General features: G+C 44.0%; 1 protein-coding gene across 1 annotated transcript in view; it reads right to left on the reverse strand.

Annotated features, from left to right (window-relative positions):
* Positions 1 to 1,653: 1,653 nt before the first annotated feature.
* Positions 1,654 to 15,513, reverse strand: part of otofa (otoferlin a) — a gene marked incomplete at its 3' end in the record, with an annotated part of 72,184 nt that continues 58,324 nt past the window's right edge. The window contains exons 27-46 of the mRNA XM_084560214.1: positions 14,674 to 14,793; positions 14,420 to 14,581; positions 14,178 to 14,340; positions 13,561 to 13,631; positions 13,345 to 13,374; positions 13,084 to 13,221; positions 12,924 to 12,999; positions 11,907 to 12,052; positions 11,694 to 11,828; positions 11,472 to 11,609; positions 11,239 to 11,366; positions 10,366 to 10,536; positions 9,992 to 10,152; positions 9,728 to 9,870; positions 9,559 to 9,647; positions 9,218 to 9,316; positions 4,918 to 5,159; positions 4,236 to 4,414; positions 4,042 to 4,142; positions 1,654 to 1,834 (exon numbers count right to left, since the gene is read on the reverse strand). Of these exons, the coding sequence (XP_084416340.1) occupies positions 1,654 to 1,834; positions 4,042 to 4,142; positions 4,236 to 4,414; positions 4,918 to 5,159; positions 9,218 to 9,316; positions 9,559 to 9,647; positions 9,728 to 9,870; positions 9,992 to 10,152; positions 10,366 to 10,536; positions 11,239 to 11,366; positions 11,472 to 11,609; positions 11,694 to 11,828; positions 11,907 to 12,052; positions 12,924 to 12,999; positions 13,084 to 13,221; positions 13,345 to 13,374; positions 13,561 to 13,631; positions 14,178 to 14,340; positions 14,420 to 14,581; positions 14,674 to 14,793 (2,673 nt within the window). The remainder of the gene's footprint in view (positions 1,835 to 4,041; positions 4,143 to 4,235; positions 4,415 to 4,917; positions 5,160 to 9,217; positions 9,317 to 9,558; positions 9,648 to 9,727; positions 9,871 to 9,991; positions 10,153 to 10,365; positions 10,537 to 11,238; positions 11,367 to 11,471; positions 11,610 to 11,693; positions 11,829 to 11,906; positions 12,053 to 12,923; positions 13,000 to 13,083; positions 13,222 to 13,344; positions 13,375 to 13,560; positions 13,632 to 14,177; positions 14,341 to 14,419; positions 14,582 to 14,673; positions 14,794 to 15,513) is intronic.

The following is a 15,513-nucleotide window of genomic DNA, read 5'->3' on the forward strand; positions in this document are numbered from 1 at the left end:
CATAGAAGTAGTCGCGTGATCCTTTGCTGAGATGAAATAACCGATTTTAAAACATATCCATGGAATTCGATTTATTTCAAATTGTCAAAACAAAAATAAATACTGCACACGTTTCAACGCACACATATATATATACACACACAAATTCATTGTAAAAACAGGCAAGTTCAGATTAGTGCAAACAATAACTCTGCAATCAGTGAAACGCAGATTCACAAACGAAGACAACACAAAAAATGAGAACGACTGCAGGCAAAACTGAAAAGGGGGCATCACACAGTGCCGTCGTGTATAAAGACAGGGTCAGATGTTTCAGAAGCAGCCCAGACCCCTTTTTTTTTTTTTTTTTTACTTTTACAACTCTGTTCAAGTGCACTTTAATCATACTCCGATAAAATCATCTTTACATTATTTGCAATATATTAAAGAAAACAAGGTTGTGCTTTGGACGAGTCATGCCAACACACAGGACCGTTATCACAACGATGCATGCATATTAACACATAAGCCTCAACAGTGATAACCTTTAAAGTGTTTTGTGGCTTTCCCTCAAATCAGACCTGGTCGAAGGATATTTGACGATAATTACTTCATCAGTGAGGGTTATGTCGCAGGGCAGTGGGCTGAAGAGCATTTGATCAATTACACAAAAGAGAGGGGACACAATAATTACAAAAACAGGAAAATCCAATTATTTGCAAACACTGTTCGACCCAAGTCTGACTTGGATGCTTTGATTCAAGAGATGAAATATGTAACACTGTAGTTTAACTAACCCCCCACCCCCGCCCCTAAAATGCTTACTAATTATAAGATTATTTTGGAAGTCATCTTGTTCTCTGTCTCATTGAATTTTAATAGGAAAATAGACATCTTATTTGTTGCTTCTTCATTATTATTCTCATAGAAGTGTGCAAAGACTGCAAGAGCTAGAACAGTTTAAAAAAAAAAAAAAGGTACCACTTTGATTTAAACTCCCATTTAGCATCCATTGGCTTTACATGAAACGTCTCATAAATGGCTCATAACACACTATAATTTATAGTGTGTTATGAGTTATAAGTTCTTCCAGTGTTGCTCCATTTATCTGCAGATACATTATAATGCATTACAAACCAATTCTTAAACGTTTATGTATTTCCTATGAATATTAAATGGGTAGCGAGGTTAAAGCGTCACCAGAAATATAGTTTATTTGTTCCGTATGAACATTAATGCTCACGCAATCATCTGACCGCTAACCCGACGCGCCGATTTTAGCTTCATGAATAAATTAAAAGCCGTGTGGAACATGTAAAGAAGCTGATTAGTCAGTTCAAGGATGGAGTCCAGATAATAAGGGTGGCAAGGATTAGATTTGTTAGGCCCGTGGCGAGATTGGTGAGAAGATTGGGCGTTAGTTCCCCATCCCTTTCACTTCGGGTGGTGTCTTCCTCTGTCCTCGGTGCTGAGGTGGAAGGTGGCGAGCTGATTATGAAGATCAGAATGGATAAGAGAGGAGAAACTATTTCTATCGGACCCCCTTCTGCCTTCACTCTTGAGGGTGAGCCACAATCCGTCCTCTCTGTGTTCACCTCCATCCATTCTTCCGTCCATTCGGCCGGCCACCCTCCTTCCCCTGCCCCCTTTCCTCCTCCACCTCCCAGCGGTGACTCAGGCCCCCAGCAGCTTCTTGACAAGGTAGCCCGGCATGCTGTAGAGGAAGAGGCCCAGCATGATGAGCAGCAGCAGGGCCAGCACGATCTTGATGATCAGCCACTTGTAGCGGTTGCACACCAGGTAGCGGATGGCTTTCAGCGGGCTCAGGAACCACAGGAAGGTGGTGTCTGGGCGACTAAATGGGGGTTAATGGAGGGCAAGCAGGGGGATGAGCGAGAGTGGGTGGGGACAGGAAAGGGATGAAACATGGGAGGAGTAAAAGACAAAAAAGAGAAAGCTGGCGTTAGTTGTTATCAAAGCCATGTTGCATTGGTGAATTATTATTTGTCACAACAGCAAACGTCACAGGGTGAAAGCTTTTCAATGTGCAGAATGGATATGGTGATAAGAATGGATGGATGGATGATTGACCAACGACTCCACACTTGGACCTTATACCAGACACCTACGGCACCTCTAAGAGAAATTAAGCCATCATGTCTTTTTAATCTTCTCTCTAATTAAAGGAGTTTTGTATTTACAGTTATAAACATTGGCCTTATAGTACAGGTATTATTAAAGTTTCACTCACAACTATTAAAGGGGAACTACTGTTTTTTACAACCTGGACCTTATTTCCAGCATAAAATACGATCGTTTACTCACCCATATAACTTTGGTGTCATTTGTAATCAATCGGGAGATAATTAGATATGCGTATATCCATATAGTGGGAGTGAATGGGGCACCGAAACGCAGCCTCTAAATAACGCATTAAATACCGCGAAACTCGTTCATTTCACCAATATTTTGTCATTGTACGCTAGTGCTATTCCCCGTTAAGTCTGGAGTTACCTGTTATCATCATCCGGGGTCTGTAGGTCAATCTACAGACCCCGGATGATGTCTTCTGACCTGGATGATGTCGTCTCTGAGCGCTGCTCGCACCTGCGATGGTCAGCTTGTTTACCTGTAATTTGCTACTGCTATGGTTCGTCCACAACCTCAGGATCGGAAAAATATTCAGCCACGTTTTTAATAGCACTAGGCCAGAAATAAGGTCCAGGTTGTAAAAACAGTAGTTCCCCTTTAATGGCAAATTACGCCTTTTATTTATTTTGCAGCACGTTAATGACGCAATGTGGACAACTGACTTACAGCTGAATTAAAAACAGTCACTTTTGCATCATCATAATTGCATCATTTATGTAGTTTTTTTAATTATTTGATATCAAGATATCCGTTATCTGCTGCAGGAACCTCTCGACAAAATCTTTTCAAAGATAAGGAAACTCTCAAGCAATAGAGCTGCTGCATGTTTCATGTTCCTAGTGACATCTTATTTGCTTTCATACAAACAATGAAACAACAACAATGCCACTGAAACAGGCGCAAAAAACATTTATGGAAGCCAAGCTTTGCCCAAAAGCCCATTGCCCAAAATGCCTCTTAGCCTCTTATCAACTGTAATTACACATTATTGTCAGTGTATTTTTAATCCTCACATGACCATTCTTGTAATTATAAAACTTTCTTGAGACACAACACTCCTCACCCATTTACACCCAGTTCACCAACACCTTATCTGGATCATCCCATGCCAAGCAGTTGGTCACATGTGATGTATAATGACAGCAGAGGATACAGGGACACAGAAGACTTCTAAGACAGTAGATGAGAAAGCATAGTAACTGAGTTCGGGAGGACAGAAGAGGAGGAGCTACAGTTCAGACAGGAGAATCCAGGAAGGAAAAAAAGAGAAGCAGAGACAGTGAAGAGGGGGTCGGAGGCTACCGGCGCGTCAGGCCCCCAGCATCTTCTTGACCAGGTAGCCGGGGATTGAGTAGAGGAAGAGGCCCAGCAAGAGAAGCAGCAGTATCAGCCCCAGGACCTTGAGGATCAGCCAGCGGTAGTTGTGCCAGATGAAGTAACGAATGGACTTCAGAGGGCCCAGAAACCACATAAGACTGGTGTCCGGGCGACTTTGGTGGAAGAAGGGAGAGAAAGGAGGAGGGAAGGAATGCAGATGAGGCAAACGGGCGGGACAAAAAGGGGTAAGGAGAAGAAGAGGCACACACACATGAAAAAAAAGGGAAGGGACCAGGGGGGAGGAAGGGAGAGACAGGGAGACAGTTGAAGAGATGGTAGGAGGAGAACGAGTGTCTGAGAACAGTGGTCTTTTGACAGTGCAGAAAGCAGCGGCGGAGGTAAACCAGATCTTTATAAAAATTATCTAGGATCTTGTGTAGTACATTGTTTAGTATATATACTGCTTTTTGCATTGTAAGAATGGTTTTCCTGAATGTTTAAGGTACTCTTGCTTGTATCTATGTCTATTTCTGTGTCTAACAGTGAAACCCGAGTGTCTGCGTCCTCAATAAATACAACATGTAAATATCTTACTTTGGTTTCTCCAGCGGATCAGGCTCGTTCCGTCCCAGTCCCACAGGACTCTTCTCTGCTTCTTCCGCCGTCACCAGGTGGAGCTCGGCCTCAACTTTACCCTGCAATGATAAGAAAGAGCAGAGAACGGGATTTTTCCCACGCGGCGCCAGACTAAAGTCACGACTAATTTTTTACCGACACAACCGTCTCACCGTGAGCTCCATCTCGTCGTTCTCATCCCGGGCTACGAACGGCCACCATCCTTTCACGCGCTTCTGTTTGAAGATGGAAATGGTGGGCAGCTCGTGCTCGTTTCGGATCATGTCGAGGGAGCACTGCTTGGCCGTCTTGGCGCCGCGCGGGAACCGGTTCAGGTCCAGCTCGATTGCGCCTGGGAGAGGACAGAAATTGCTGGTTAGGTAAAACCCCCAAAAAAATGGAATACTGAGCTGAGAACTAGGGCAAAAGATGGCCCAAAAATGTATTATTTAACGAGGCAGAAGATGCAGAGTAGAGGTAGAGTGATGGGTACACTCATATTCAATCAAGTGTTGATGGTCTAAGCAGGTATAATGTGCTAAAGGAACATATATTACAGTTCATCCTGCAAGGGGAAGTAAATGTGTCTTCCAGATTTCTAATCCATCCAATAGTTATTGAGATATTAGAACACTAGAAGACATAAACATCTAAATCAGGTTTAGTCAATTTCTTGCAAAGTAGTCATTTGAGATATTTCAGTGTGGATCAAAAGTAGCTGACCAACTCATCGAATGGAGGAGCAACACTGGAATCCATCACAAGCTTCACAATCATCGCCATCTTGAGCTGTTCCTCAGGCAGAAAACCTTGACGTATAAAAGCTGAAGTATACCGCAAAAGCTTTTCCCTCACCCAGGAAGTCGTCAGCAGAGAAGTGGTCCGCGTCCCAGACCTGCAGCGTGAGGCGAGGGGGGATCTTGTATTCAGTCTCGTCCCAGGAGAACATGGACTCCTTCTTGGAGATGACAATCTTCTCCTCAGCCATGAGGTAATCAAAGGGGAAGACGAAGCGCCAGTTGAAGTTGCCCTCGCCGGTCAGCGAGTGGTAGTGCACGTCCGTGTCCTGTTTGTCCTCCTGCTGCCCTTTCAGCCACCTTTAGAAATCGGTCATAGAGATCAGAGTCAGACTGATCCGTGAGATCACAGTGTGGCGTGATGAGTAGATAGATTTTGTTGTTGGATTTTGTATGCCATGCATCTCTAGAATATACGAGAATATATGAACTTGACATTCTTTGTCAGTTACTGTACAACAATTTGGGTGATTTCAACAAGAACGTGTCAAATGTACCAGTCTACCAACAAGAGAGATGATGCTAGTAGGTTGGATACTAGATGTTGGAGTTTCACACCATTTACAAAGCCATGCAAACACAGCGCTTGCAGAAGTGCCATTATAGAAGTTTATCCAAAACATTTCTTTTTTTAAAAAAACAAATCCTTTGTGTTTGGAAGCGGATCACAGAGACTCAAAGCTTGTTTCATTAACAGTTGAGTGAGGCTGGCTTCATGAGTCAGGAGGAGGAGGAAGAGGAGGCTGAAAGCTGCATTCTCAGTTCTCAAAATAAAAATTGAAGCTGACGAAAATTATTGTCAGCGTATAATAACTCTGAAAAAATATGTTGCTTTGATTTGGTAACTGAGATGCATAAGTAAGGCTGGGATAAAGTCAGCAGCAAGAGGCCGTTGGGAAGTTTTAGGATGGGCTCGTGTAACCCAACAACTGAATCATCACTACTGTATCACAACATCAACATCGGCTCCATCTGAAACAACCCCAGTCATCCCTCCCTGTCACTGTGGTGTGGTTGAGTGAAAATCTGGAGCGCAGATGTAAAAGCGATCTTCATTTCTAAAACCCTTCTCATCATCCTGAGCGCAGGTTTGTTTGAGCATGGCACCCTGTGTGTTGCAGAGGCGACACAACCATGGGCGGCATAACATTGGCTGAGGTAAAGTGGTTAAGAAATAAAAGAAATACTAAAAATCAATGTATTATCCAGGCTGCAAAATAACAGTGTTGTTAAGAACTTGAGAGCTCTCCCGAACATGCGTGCAATCGCTGAGCACTTCATTAGGAACACCTGTACGCCTGACTATTCATGTCAGTATTACATCTGCTTATCATATTACAGCTGTAAACCGCATAAAATGTTACTATCTGAGTCTGTAGCTGTTAATCATCTGGGATTTTCATGGACATCGGTCTCTAGATTTAACACCCCATGGAGGAGAAAGGTCAGAGGAGAATGGTCAGGGTTGATAGAGGTGAAAGAAAGACTGTGGCATTGTTAATTACAACTGTGGTGAGAAGAAAAGCCTCTCAGAGAGAACCTTGGGGCGGAAGATCTGCAAAAGCAGAAGACCTTGTCCTAGCATTTCTGTCGAGGCTGTTGACGGTAGGCTCTTAATTTGGTGTCAACAGCGCAGATCCATGAACTCAACCCGCCGGGTGTCAATGAGGAATGTTTTCTTTCCTCTTGACCCCTTAATATCGTGCATTCATAGTCTCTGAGTATTGCTGCTGACCATGTATCCCGTCACCTCATAGCCACAGTGTACCGTCTGCTAATAGCGTCTTTCACCAGGACAATGCACCGTGACACAAAGCAGAAACTCTTCTCAAACTGGTTTCATGAACATGACAATGAGTTCAGCTGACTTCATCGACCTCTAGAGTCACCAGACCTGGTGATATTTGGTAGAATGGTAGATGTGCACCAAGTCAATCTACAGGAAATATCATTATAATCAGTGAGGGGTTTGCGACTTGTTGTAGACACCCTGCTGCAGAGTGAAAGACTTGAGGGTAAAGCTTGAGACAATACTCGTTATCAGTGCGATGTTCCTAATAAAGTGCTCTGTGAGTGCAGTGGATCCAGTGTATTTCCATGCAAGTGTTTTTGTTGACTTCTGATACAGTCTTTACCTTAAAGTATTGTCCAGTAGCAACAGCAGTGCAGGACCAAACCACAATAAGATCATTTTAAGTTAACTTGAGTTTCTTGAAAACATTTCACTTCTTAAGTTCCAAGTTTTTTAACCTTTTCTAGGGTGGTTGAGGTCATTTACTGTAGGACTGATGACAGCAATGAGATTGTTAACTCCTCTGCCTAACCTCCTACTCTATCAGCCACTTATAATCCAGCCTCAAGAGCCTCCCCAGGGAGTTTAACATTCACTCCTCAACCTGGTGAATTTAACAACTAAAGCTGAGGACACACTTCACAACTTTCACAGCCTTTACAGATTTTGACAAGGCTACGAGTACACGCTGACAGTCTGCCTTCATCAGATTTTTGTATGAGGACTGAAAGGCTGGGGGATCACGCACTTAAAGGGGAACTACCATTTTTTACAACCAGGACCTTATTTCTGGCATAAAATAAGATCGTTTACTCACCCATATAACTTTGGTTTTATTTGCGGAGCGCTGCATATATCCATATAGTGAGAGTGACTGGGGCACCGAAACGCAGCCTCTAAATAACGGAATATCTGCTGCGAAACTCGTTCATTTCACCAATATTTTGTTATGATACGCTAGTGCTATTCCCCGTTGAGTCCGGAGTTACCTGTTATCATCTGTAGATTGACCTACTAACCTCTTACCTGGATGATGTCATCTCTGAGCGCCGCACGCAGCCCGCGACGGTTGGCTTGTTCACATGTAATTTATATGAATAGTAATTAATCTACAGACCCTGGATGATTATAACAGGTAACTCTGGACTCAACAGGGAATAGCACTAGCATATCATAACAATATTGGTGAAATGAACAAGTTTCGCGGCAGAAAATGTGTTATTTAGAGGCTGCGTTTCGGTGCCCCAGTCACTCCCACTATATGAATATATGCGGCGCTCCGCTGGAGCTAAATATCACCCGAAGGACTTCAAATAACACCAAAGTTATATGGGTGAGTAAACGATCATATTTTACGCCAGAAATAAGGTCCAGGTTGTAAAAAACAGTAGTTCTCCTTTAACAACTGCGCCTGATGAGGGATGATTTGATTTGTCAAACTAACTAAAGCCAACTGAACACATCAAACTTTCGTGCAAACTCTCACAAGGGTGACAAGCTGTGGTGCTCATAGCAACCACCATTATATATACACACTCGTGCTCCTTCCACAACTCAGTTAAGGTCTGCTCCATTTCTGTGGTCCAGGTTTGCTGTTTGCCATCGTTGTGTTAATATTCCTGCTACTTCCCGCCGTCTTCTACCGCTATTTCCTGTGCCCCACCCTCTCCTTTTCACTGGCTGTCACTGGCTGTTTGCAGTAGGGTCGGTAATCAGTTCACCCTACCCCCCTGCGTCCAGATTCGGCCCAAAAAACATGTCTGATTGACTGCGACTGAGGTCGGGTCGTGTCTGTTTTTTGTGCCAACTACTAATGCAGACTGTCCCCAACTAGAGCAGACTGGTGCAGACTTTGCCCAACTGGGAATCGTGGGTAAAATCTGGCAAATAAAATCTTGCAGTGTGATCCTCAACAATCCCAGAAGAGGTTAAAATCCTACAAGTCTGTTGAGAATTGAAGAGGCCTGTTGGGTGAGATGTTTAGCATATCAACTTACATATCAACTTCAACAACAACTGTGTAATAGGTCAAAATAAACTAGTAATTCTGGTGTAGATGCCATGTGGTTTGGTCCTTACTGTACAGATTTTCAGCGTGCTAATAGGAGTGTTTGAGACAAGCGAGGTAGCGTGCTGGATGAAGAGTTAGAACAGGATGGGCGATAAAGGTTTCAAGTGCTTCAGGAGGAGGAAAAGGAGGGTATCTTTACGAGCCATGCGATGGAATCGTGTGTTTACCCCCTGACATAGATGTCAGACATCTTCTCTCCTGTCATGAAAGCATCGTCCTCTAGAATTACGTCATCAGTGTTCCAAATAACAACACGAAGCTCAAAGCTAGACAGCAGCAGAGCATTGACCAGAGAGGAGAGAAAGGACGACAGACAGACAGACAGACAGACAGGGGACAGGAGAAACGCCACGAAGACACGAGACACGAACACGCACACAGAAAGAATGGAAACAAAACAAAACAAAAATGGTTAACTACAAAAAAAAAAAAAAAAGTCACACACAGCTCACACCCACGGGATGAGGCGTGGTTGCCCCGTCCCGCTGTACCTACCCCCTGACAAATATGTCACTGGACTTTTCCCCAGTGAAGTAATCATCGTCCTCCAGTATTACTTCGTCTGTATTCCAAATAATCACCCTGAGCTCATATCTGGTAAGGGGGGAGGAAGCAACACATACACACATGGTTTGACTTCTATTCGACATTATTAAAGGGCTAACTAGTCAAACACACTCACCACAACTTAACCAGGGGATAAAACTACCTAGTCTGTTGAAGAAAACCTGAGAACTTGAGACACTTTCAACGCAACATCTTTTATACTGAATTTGAATTTAATATAGCGCAACATTCAAAGTAATATTTGTCTCGTTGCTCCGGTCAGGTTGTACCTCTTTGGTTTTCGTGGTGATATGTCAATTGCAGGTCCAGGCGCAGGCATATCCATAGGAAACATGTCCACCCACATCTCAATACGGCCCTTTGAAGGGAAAAATAAATCGCTGCTATAAATACCAAATGACCTGTTTGATGGCTCCAGACGAGACGGCTCCTTCCTACCTGTTCGATTCCGGGTTTGTCAGGGTTCAGCAGCGGTCTGGTCTCAACGTGTTCGGGGACCAGCTTGCAGCCGACTCTCGGGATCTCCTCCCAGTGGTTCAGCACCGCCAGGGCTAAATGCTCCTCTGTCTGCTTCTTCAGACCTGGGAGATGAATAAAAATAAAAATAGAGGCAGAGTAAAACATCTAAGTCTGACGGTCAAATAGTGATGCAGGACTTTTATGTGATCTGAAAGTTGTTGAGAGAAAAACATGCAGCCGTACCATTTTCGTCCTCAAACTCTGTCTGTCCTGTAAAGATTCGATTTGCCACCTTGACTTTGCCTCCCGGCCCATAATGAGGTCCATCAATCTTGCCGTCTTTACACAGCTTAGTGAGGATCTGGCTGGGCTTCATAGGGTCCCGCCACACATTGTATCCATGGCTAACGTCAGCACATTACAAAGACATTATGGAGAGATTCTTGGGTTAAATGAGCCATTGAAAAAACGAACTGAATGCTTAATGTGTCTATTAAGGAGGCATTTGAGGTGCCTATAGAATACACTGAGATTAGAGTGATTACAAAGACATATGCTGACAATATAACTTAAGGAATAACTTAACCGTACACAGGCTAAAACGTATTGGTGCTTACACAGAGTAGTTGGATGAAATTCCACACGTGGCTCTGAATTTGCTGTAGAAGCGATTCTCCAAGTCAATTTTTGTCTCTCCAATCAGGTCGTCAGTGCCGACCAGATCCCAGTCGTACACAGACACCATGAGCATGGACTCCATGGGGAACGTGGCCTCGATGTCAAATGATCTGAACAGGGAGAAGCCGAGAGTTAGCAGAATAATTTGACGCTACCCAGTTTTAGATGTTGCTTTTGATTCTGATCAGAAGACAAATATGATTATTCGTTTATTTTCCATGTTTCACATACACCGATCACCCATAACATTAGGACCACTGACAGGAGAAGTGAATAACATTGACCACCTTATGATAATACAATGTTCTGCTGGGAAACTTTTGGACCTGGCATTCATATGGATGTTACTTAGACATGTACCACCCACCTAGACCAGACCAGACCAGACCAGGCACCCCCACCCCATAGCAATGACACTCCTTGATGGCAGCAGCCATCCCCAGCAGGATGCAGTCTGACACAAAAACATTTTAGGAACAACTAAAAAAAAACAAAGAAAAACAGCCAAGGTGTTGACCTGGCCTCCAAATTCACCAGCTCCCAAACTGATCAAGTATCTGTGGGATGCACTGGAACAAGCCTGATCCACAGAGACCCCTCCCCTCAACCCATATTACCCAAAGGCCCCCACTAATGACATTGTGTTGTCTGAGGACACCCTCAGAAGGACCATGTCGATTCTCTAATGAGTCACAACTGTACTGGAGGCACAAAGGAGACCTACACAATATTAGGCAGGTGGTCATAATGTTATGCCTGATCAGTGTCTGTCAGCAAAACTTTACTCCTGCACTGTCTTTCTCTCAACTCACTTGCCAAATACAGGATTGAGCTGTTTGGAGATGTAGTTCTCTTTGTCCTTGACCTCTGACTTCCCCAGCTTGATGACAACGTATGGATCAGCCTTTCCATTGATATCAGCAGGGTGGAGGTCTGTAGCCTGAGGCGGTGGAAAACAAAAAGAAGAAATTAAGATTAGGGTTAGGGTTTTATTCTACAGCATTAGACTACAGCATTTATTCAAACGTAAAGAAACGTCACCCACCCTGACCACGTAGACACGAACGAGGACATTGATGGGATCGTTGTGAGGAATGCTCTGGAACATGCCCATGTTGGGATCAAATCCTGCCTCTCTTGTGATCTCCTCAGACAGCGGTAGCTTGTACATACAGAGGGAACCCTAAGTGGAAGAAAGAAAAAAAATACACTCATGTGTTTTCTTGTCAGCTGGTGTTGGCTGAACTTTTGTACTGTGTTTTCCCACCTTGAATCTGCCGACAATCCTGTCGTCGTCCAGAGCGTGTTCGTCGTCGTCCCCTGCCTTTCCTCTGTATAAGTTGAAGGTGTGAAGCCAGTCTTCGAAGTTGCCATACTCACTCTCCAGCTCCTTGTTGTACACCTGCCCAAGCCAACAAACACTTAAAAGTGTAAGTGTACTTTTTAGACGTTAACCTTTGGTCCGAATCTGGAAACTCACCATCAGCTCGTCCACTTTTGCTTTAACTGGTCGGTTCTCTGAGGCGTCCGCGGCCTGACCCTTCTTCTTGTCCTTGGAGCTCTTCTTCTCTTTGTTCTTTTCCTTCATCTTGGAGCCTTTCAGAATAAGGTCATCGGGTTTGATATCTGATTGGAAAGGTGAATGGAGGTGGAGGCGGACAAAGGAGGGTTGGAGTCGTGAAGACGGGAGTGGATGGGTCGCACTCAGCGCTACGCGACATATAATGTGAAAGCTGACATAGGGAACTAAGCTTCCCCGAGATCACGTCATCTTGAACGAACTAAACAAAAATCACAGAATGTTTCATTAATTCGACTGGCTGTGGGTACAGCTGCTCAAAAAACAAGCAGCTAATAAACTTTTAACCATATAAGAGACTGAAATGCTGCATTTTAGCCTGATGTCAGGTTATTATTTAAGGCAGAAAATGAAAAAGCAATTAGTATACATGGTATTTTAAAGGTGATTTATCACTAAAAGTTGACTGCAACAGGTTTTAGGCCGTCCGAAGATAAGACAGTCACATCCTTCCAAAAGTTGCTGATGTTATTTATTAATATAATGCATGGAATACCTGTAATGTAGAGTTATATTGCATGGATTGCAGTTTCAATGTAAATTAGTTATTTTTAAATTCTATCTGAGTATGTTAGCGCAGATAAATTCAGCCGATCTGCATAAGCCAGCTTTCATACTGTATGTGCTGCAGAGCTGGGAGGTCGTGCTGATGTAACGGTTGGTAATGAATGTGATAATGTTGGACTCGAGGCACAAATGAAATGGATGAGATGAACTAGATAGAGAGTCAAAGCACACACAGTGCTTCTCATGCTCTTAAAAAACACTACAAAGCAAAATTAAAATAAAATAGTGACAAATACGTGCAGCATTTGCAGAATCACCACCTAATATATTGGTGACATATCGATTTAAAAGCAATTGCAGCAGCGGTGAAGACATGCCGACGGGCCGCCTGATTCCTGTGGCGTTCAGTACCTGCGGTTTCGGCCGCGATCTCGAGGTCTTCCCTCTCCTCTGCCTCTGCCTGAGCGGCCTCCTGCGCTCGGAGGGTCTGACAAAGCGAGCACCAGAAATGTGTCACTCCGATCGGGTGTTACATTTGAGACAACAACAAAAAGAAGAAAAACAGACAAACCTCCTTAAGCGTCTCTATTGAAGCAAAATATTTGGACCACCAGTCCAGCACGCTCTCGTCCGTCTCCTCCTCTTCCTCCACTCCTCCCTTCTTTTTCTTCTTCTTCTTCTTTTTCTCCTTATCACCCTCTTCCTCAGTCTGTTAAACAAAGTGCAAACACTAAGTAGATTCTCAGTCGCTTCCGTTCTTGTTCTTCATGACGCACCAGTTTAACTGCTGCGCATACTGTCATTGCCAAATTTCTACAGGAAGACTACTCACCATGTCAACTTTTACAACAGCGTCAGACATCTACGACAGCGGGGCGTTACATCAAACAGCACAAGGATTAATACACACAATGGATGGTTTAGGCATGAGGGCACATGTAAAGAAGCAGGTAAAACTATTTACATCTATAAAAGCACATAGAAATACATATATTAAAGAAACAAGCAGGAAGTGCTCTACGGTGCACGGATTCAGAGTAAACCTTACGGCATCTAACTTGACGACGGTGTCCATCTTTCGGACCGACGGGTCTCCGTCCATGCTGACGCTGATGTCACCTGCGGGGCGAGAGAAGGTGCGGGAAGAGATGCTGGGTGAGGGGCAGGGACGGGAGCCGCCATTGGTTAGGACCATGTAGCCATTCATTAGCTTAGCTGGAGTGAAGCCGGTGGTTAGAGGCAGCAGCGGGAAGCGGGAAAAGGACAGGAGAGGACAGCCGGGGACGTGCACGGAGAGGAATAAGAAGAGAACAGATGGAGGGAGGATTGCGGCCGGGAAGTGAAGAGAGTAAGCAGAGAAATCAGCAAAGTTAATAAAATAGAGAATGTTTTCTTTAGGAACCACAGAGCTGGATCAGAAGTATGGAAATGAAATTGGACTTTTTTTTACTTTTGTTTTTGTCTGAATTTGCAGAAGAAATAGGAATCCAGCACTCATGAAGGGTTAAAAAGTAATAAAATATAAGGATTTAACATCCTGATGTGTTTCAGCTTGAAAACGTTATCAGGCTTTTTTTTTTTAAAAAGGACTGCACACTTGCACACATATCAAAGTGAATAGCATCTCTAGCTAATGAATATATTCCATTTGATGAGAGTCAGCACCTGCTGTGGCCCAGTGGTTGGAGGTCTTGTCCGGAGTGCTGTAGATGAAACGCCTCAGGCTGCTCACAGCGTGGGACCCCACCAGGATGTAGCGTCCAAAAGCTCTGCAGTCCACCACCCGGATGTTGAGAGGAGGATGGAGAAGCTCGTTTTCTGGAAGGTCCTGAATCAAGATTGAGTTGTTTAAGGATATCAATATATCTAAGATACAACTTTGTAGTGTAAATATAAAACACACTCACCACCTCGAACCATTTGACCAAGGTGCTAAAGTTGGGATTCTTCTTGTAGTTTTGGATGAGGGCCGACTGAACGCCTCTACCTGCGCACTCTATGTCCACGCGAGGCCGGTCCACCTGGGCTAAGTTGATCCTCTTCAGGTCTCTTAATCCCCAAAACAAAACCTGAACCAGGAAAAAACAAAAAACATCGGCAGTAAGGCAGGGGCTCTGTAGAGCTCAAAACACACACAGCCACAGCAGGGGATTAAACTCACCTCTATGCGGTAGCGACTCAGGATAGGTCGAATGCCCAGCGGCACAGGAAGGATAGGCCCTCGCTCCGAGTCCGTTGGCCCTTCCAGGACTGGAAGGTCAGCCCTACCTCCCTGACCGATCTAATGGGACAGGAGAGAGGGGAACTAAGCCAGGAGGAAATCCTTCTGAGAGCGCAAGCGATTAATTTCCTACAAGATTTGCAGTAACTCTATCTTTATTTATTCCCGTGTGCGGAGGTCAAACGGTCATGTTGGAAAAGAGACAGCTATCTTAGAACAGACATTGGAAATTGTGCGCCCAAAGACAAAGCGGGGTGAAAAGAGAGAATGAAAAGTAAACCTTGATTTGAGGAACGGCAAAGTTATGGACAGCAATCAGAGCTCGCCTGATCTCCTCCGAATCGAAGGGTATCTGTAGAAAGTGGGAGGAGAAAGTTGGAAGAAAGAAAAAGAAGGGTGAATGGAAGTGGAGATGGTTGTGGCGGAAGAGGAAACCCCAAAAGCGGATAATGGGATTGATCGTTTTGCACGGAGAGAAGGGTAATTAGGGGCATATGATGATGGTGCAGGGGGCAGAAAGAAAGGCCACAAAATGGCAAAACAGGTTGTGAAAACAGGCCAAAGAGTAAGATGTAAGTAAGACGTGGAGACAAATACAGTACGTATGAAAGACGAAGAGAAAGGAAAATCTTTTGTGCACGTTCCGCATGAACCATGGATCTTTTTTAATGAATGTATTTCTGTTTTGTTTGTGTTTTTTTTTAATGAGGTAGATGACATTTCAGCCAATGCTTTCACGCTTTACTTTGCAGTGATAGAAACATGAATCCAAACTAATAA

This window comes from Chelon labrosus (assembly GCF_963514085.1).
Source record: "Chelon labrosus genome assembly, chromosome: 14".
NCBI lineage: Eukaryota > Metazoa > Chordata > Actinopteri > Mugiliformes > Mugilidae > Chelon > Chelon labrosus.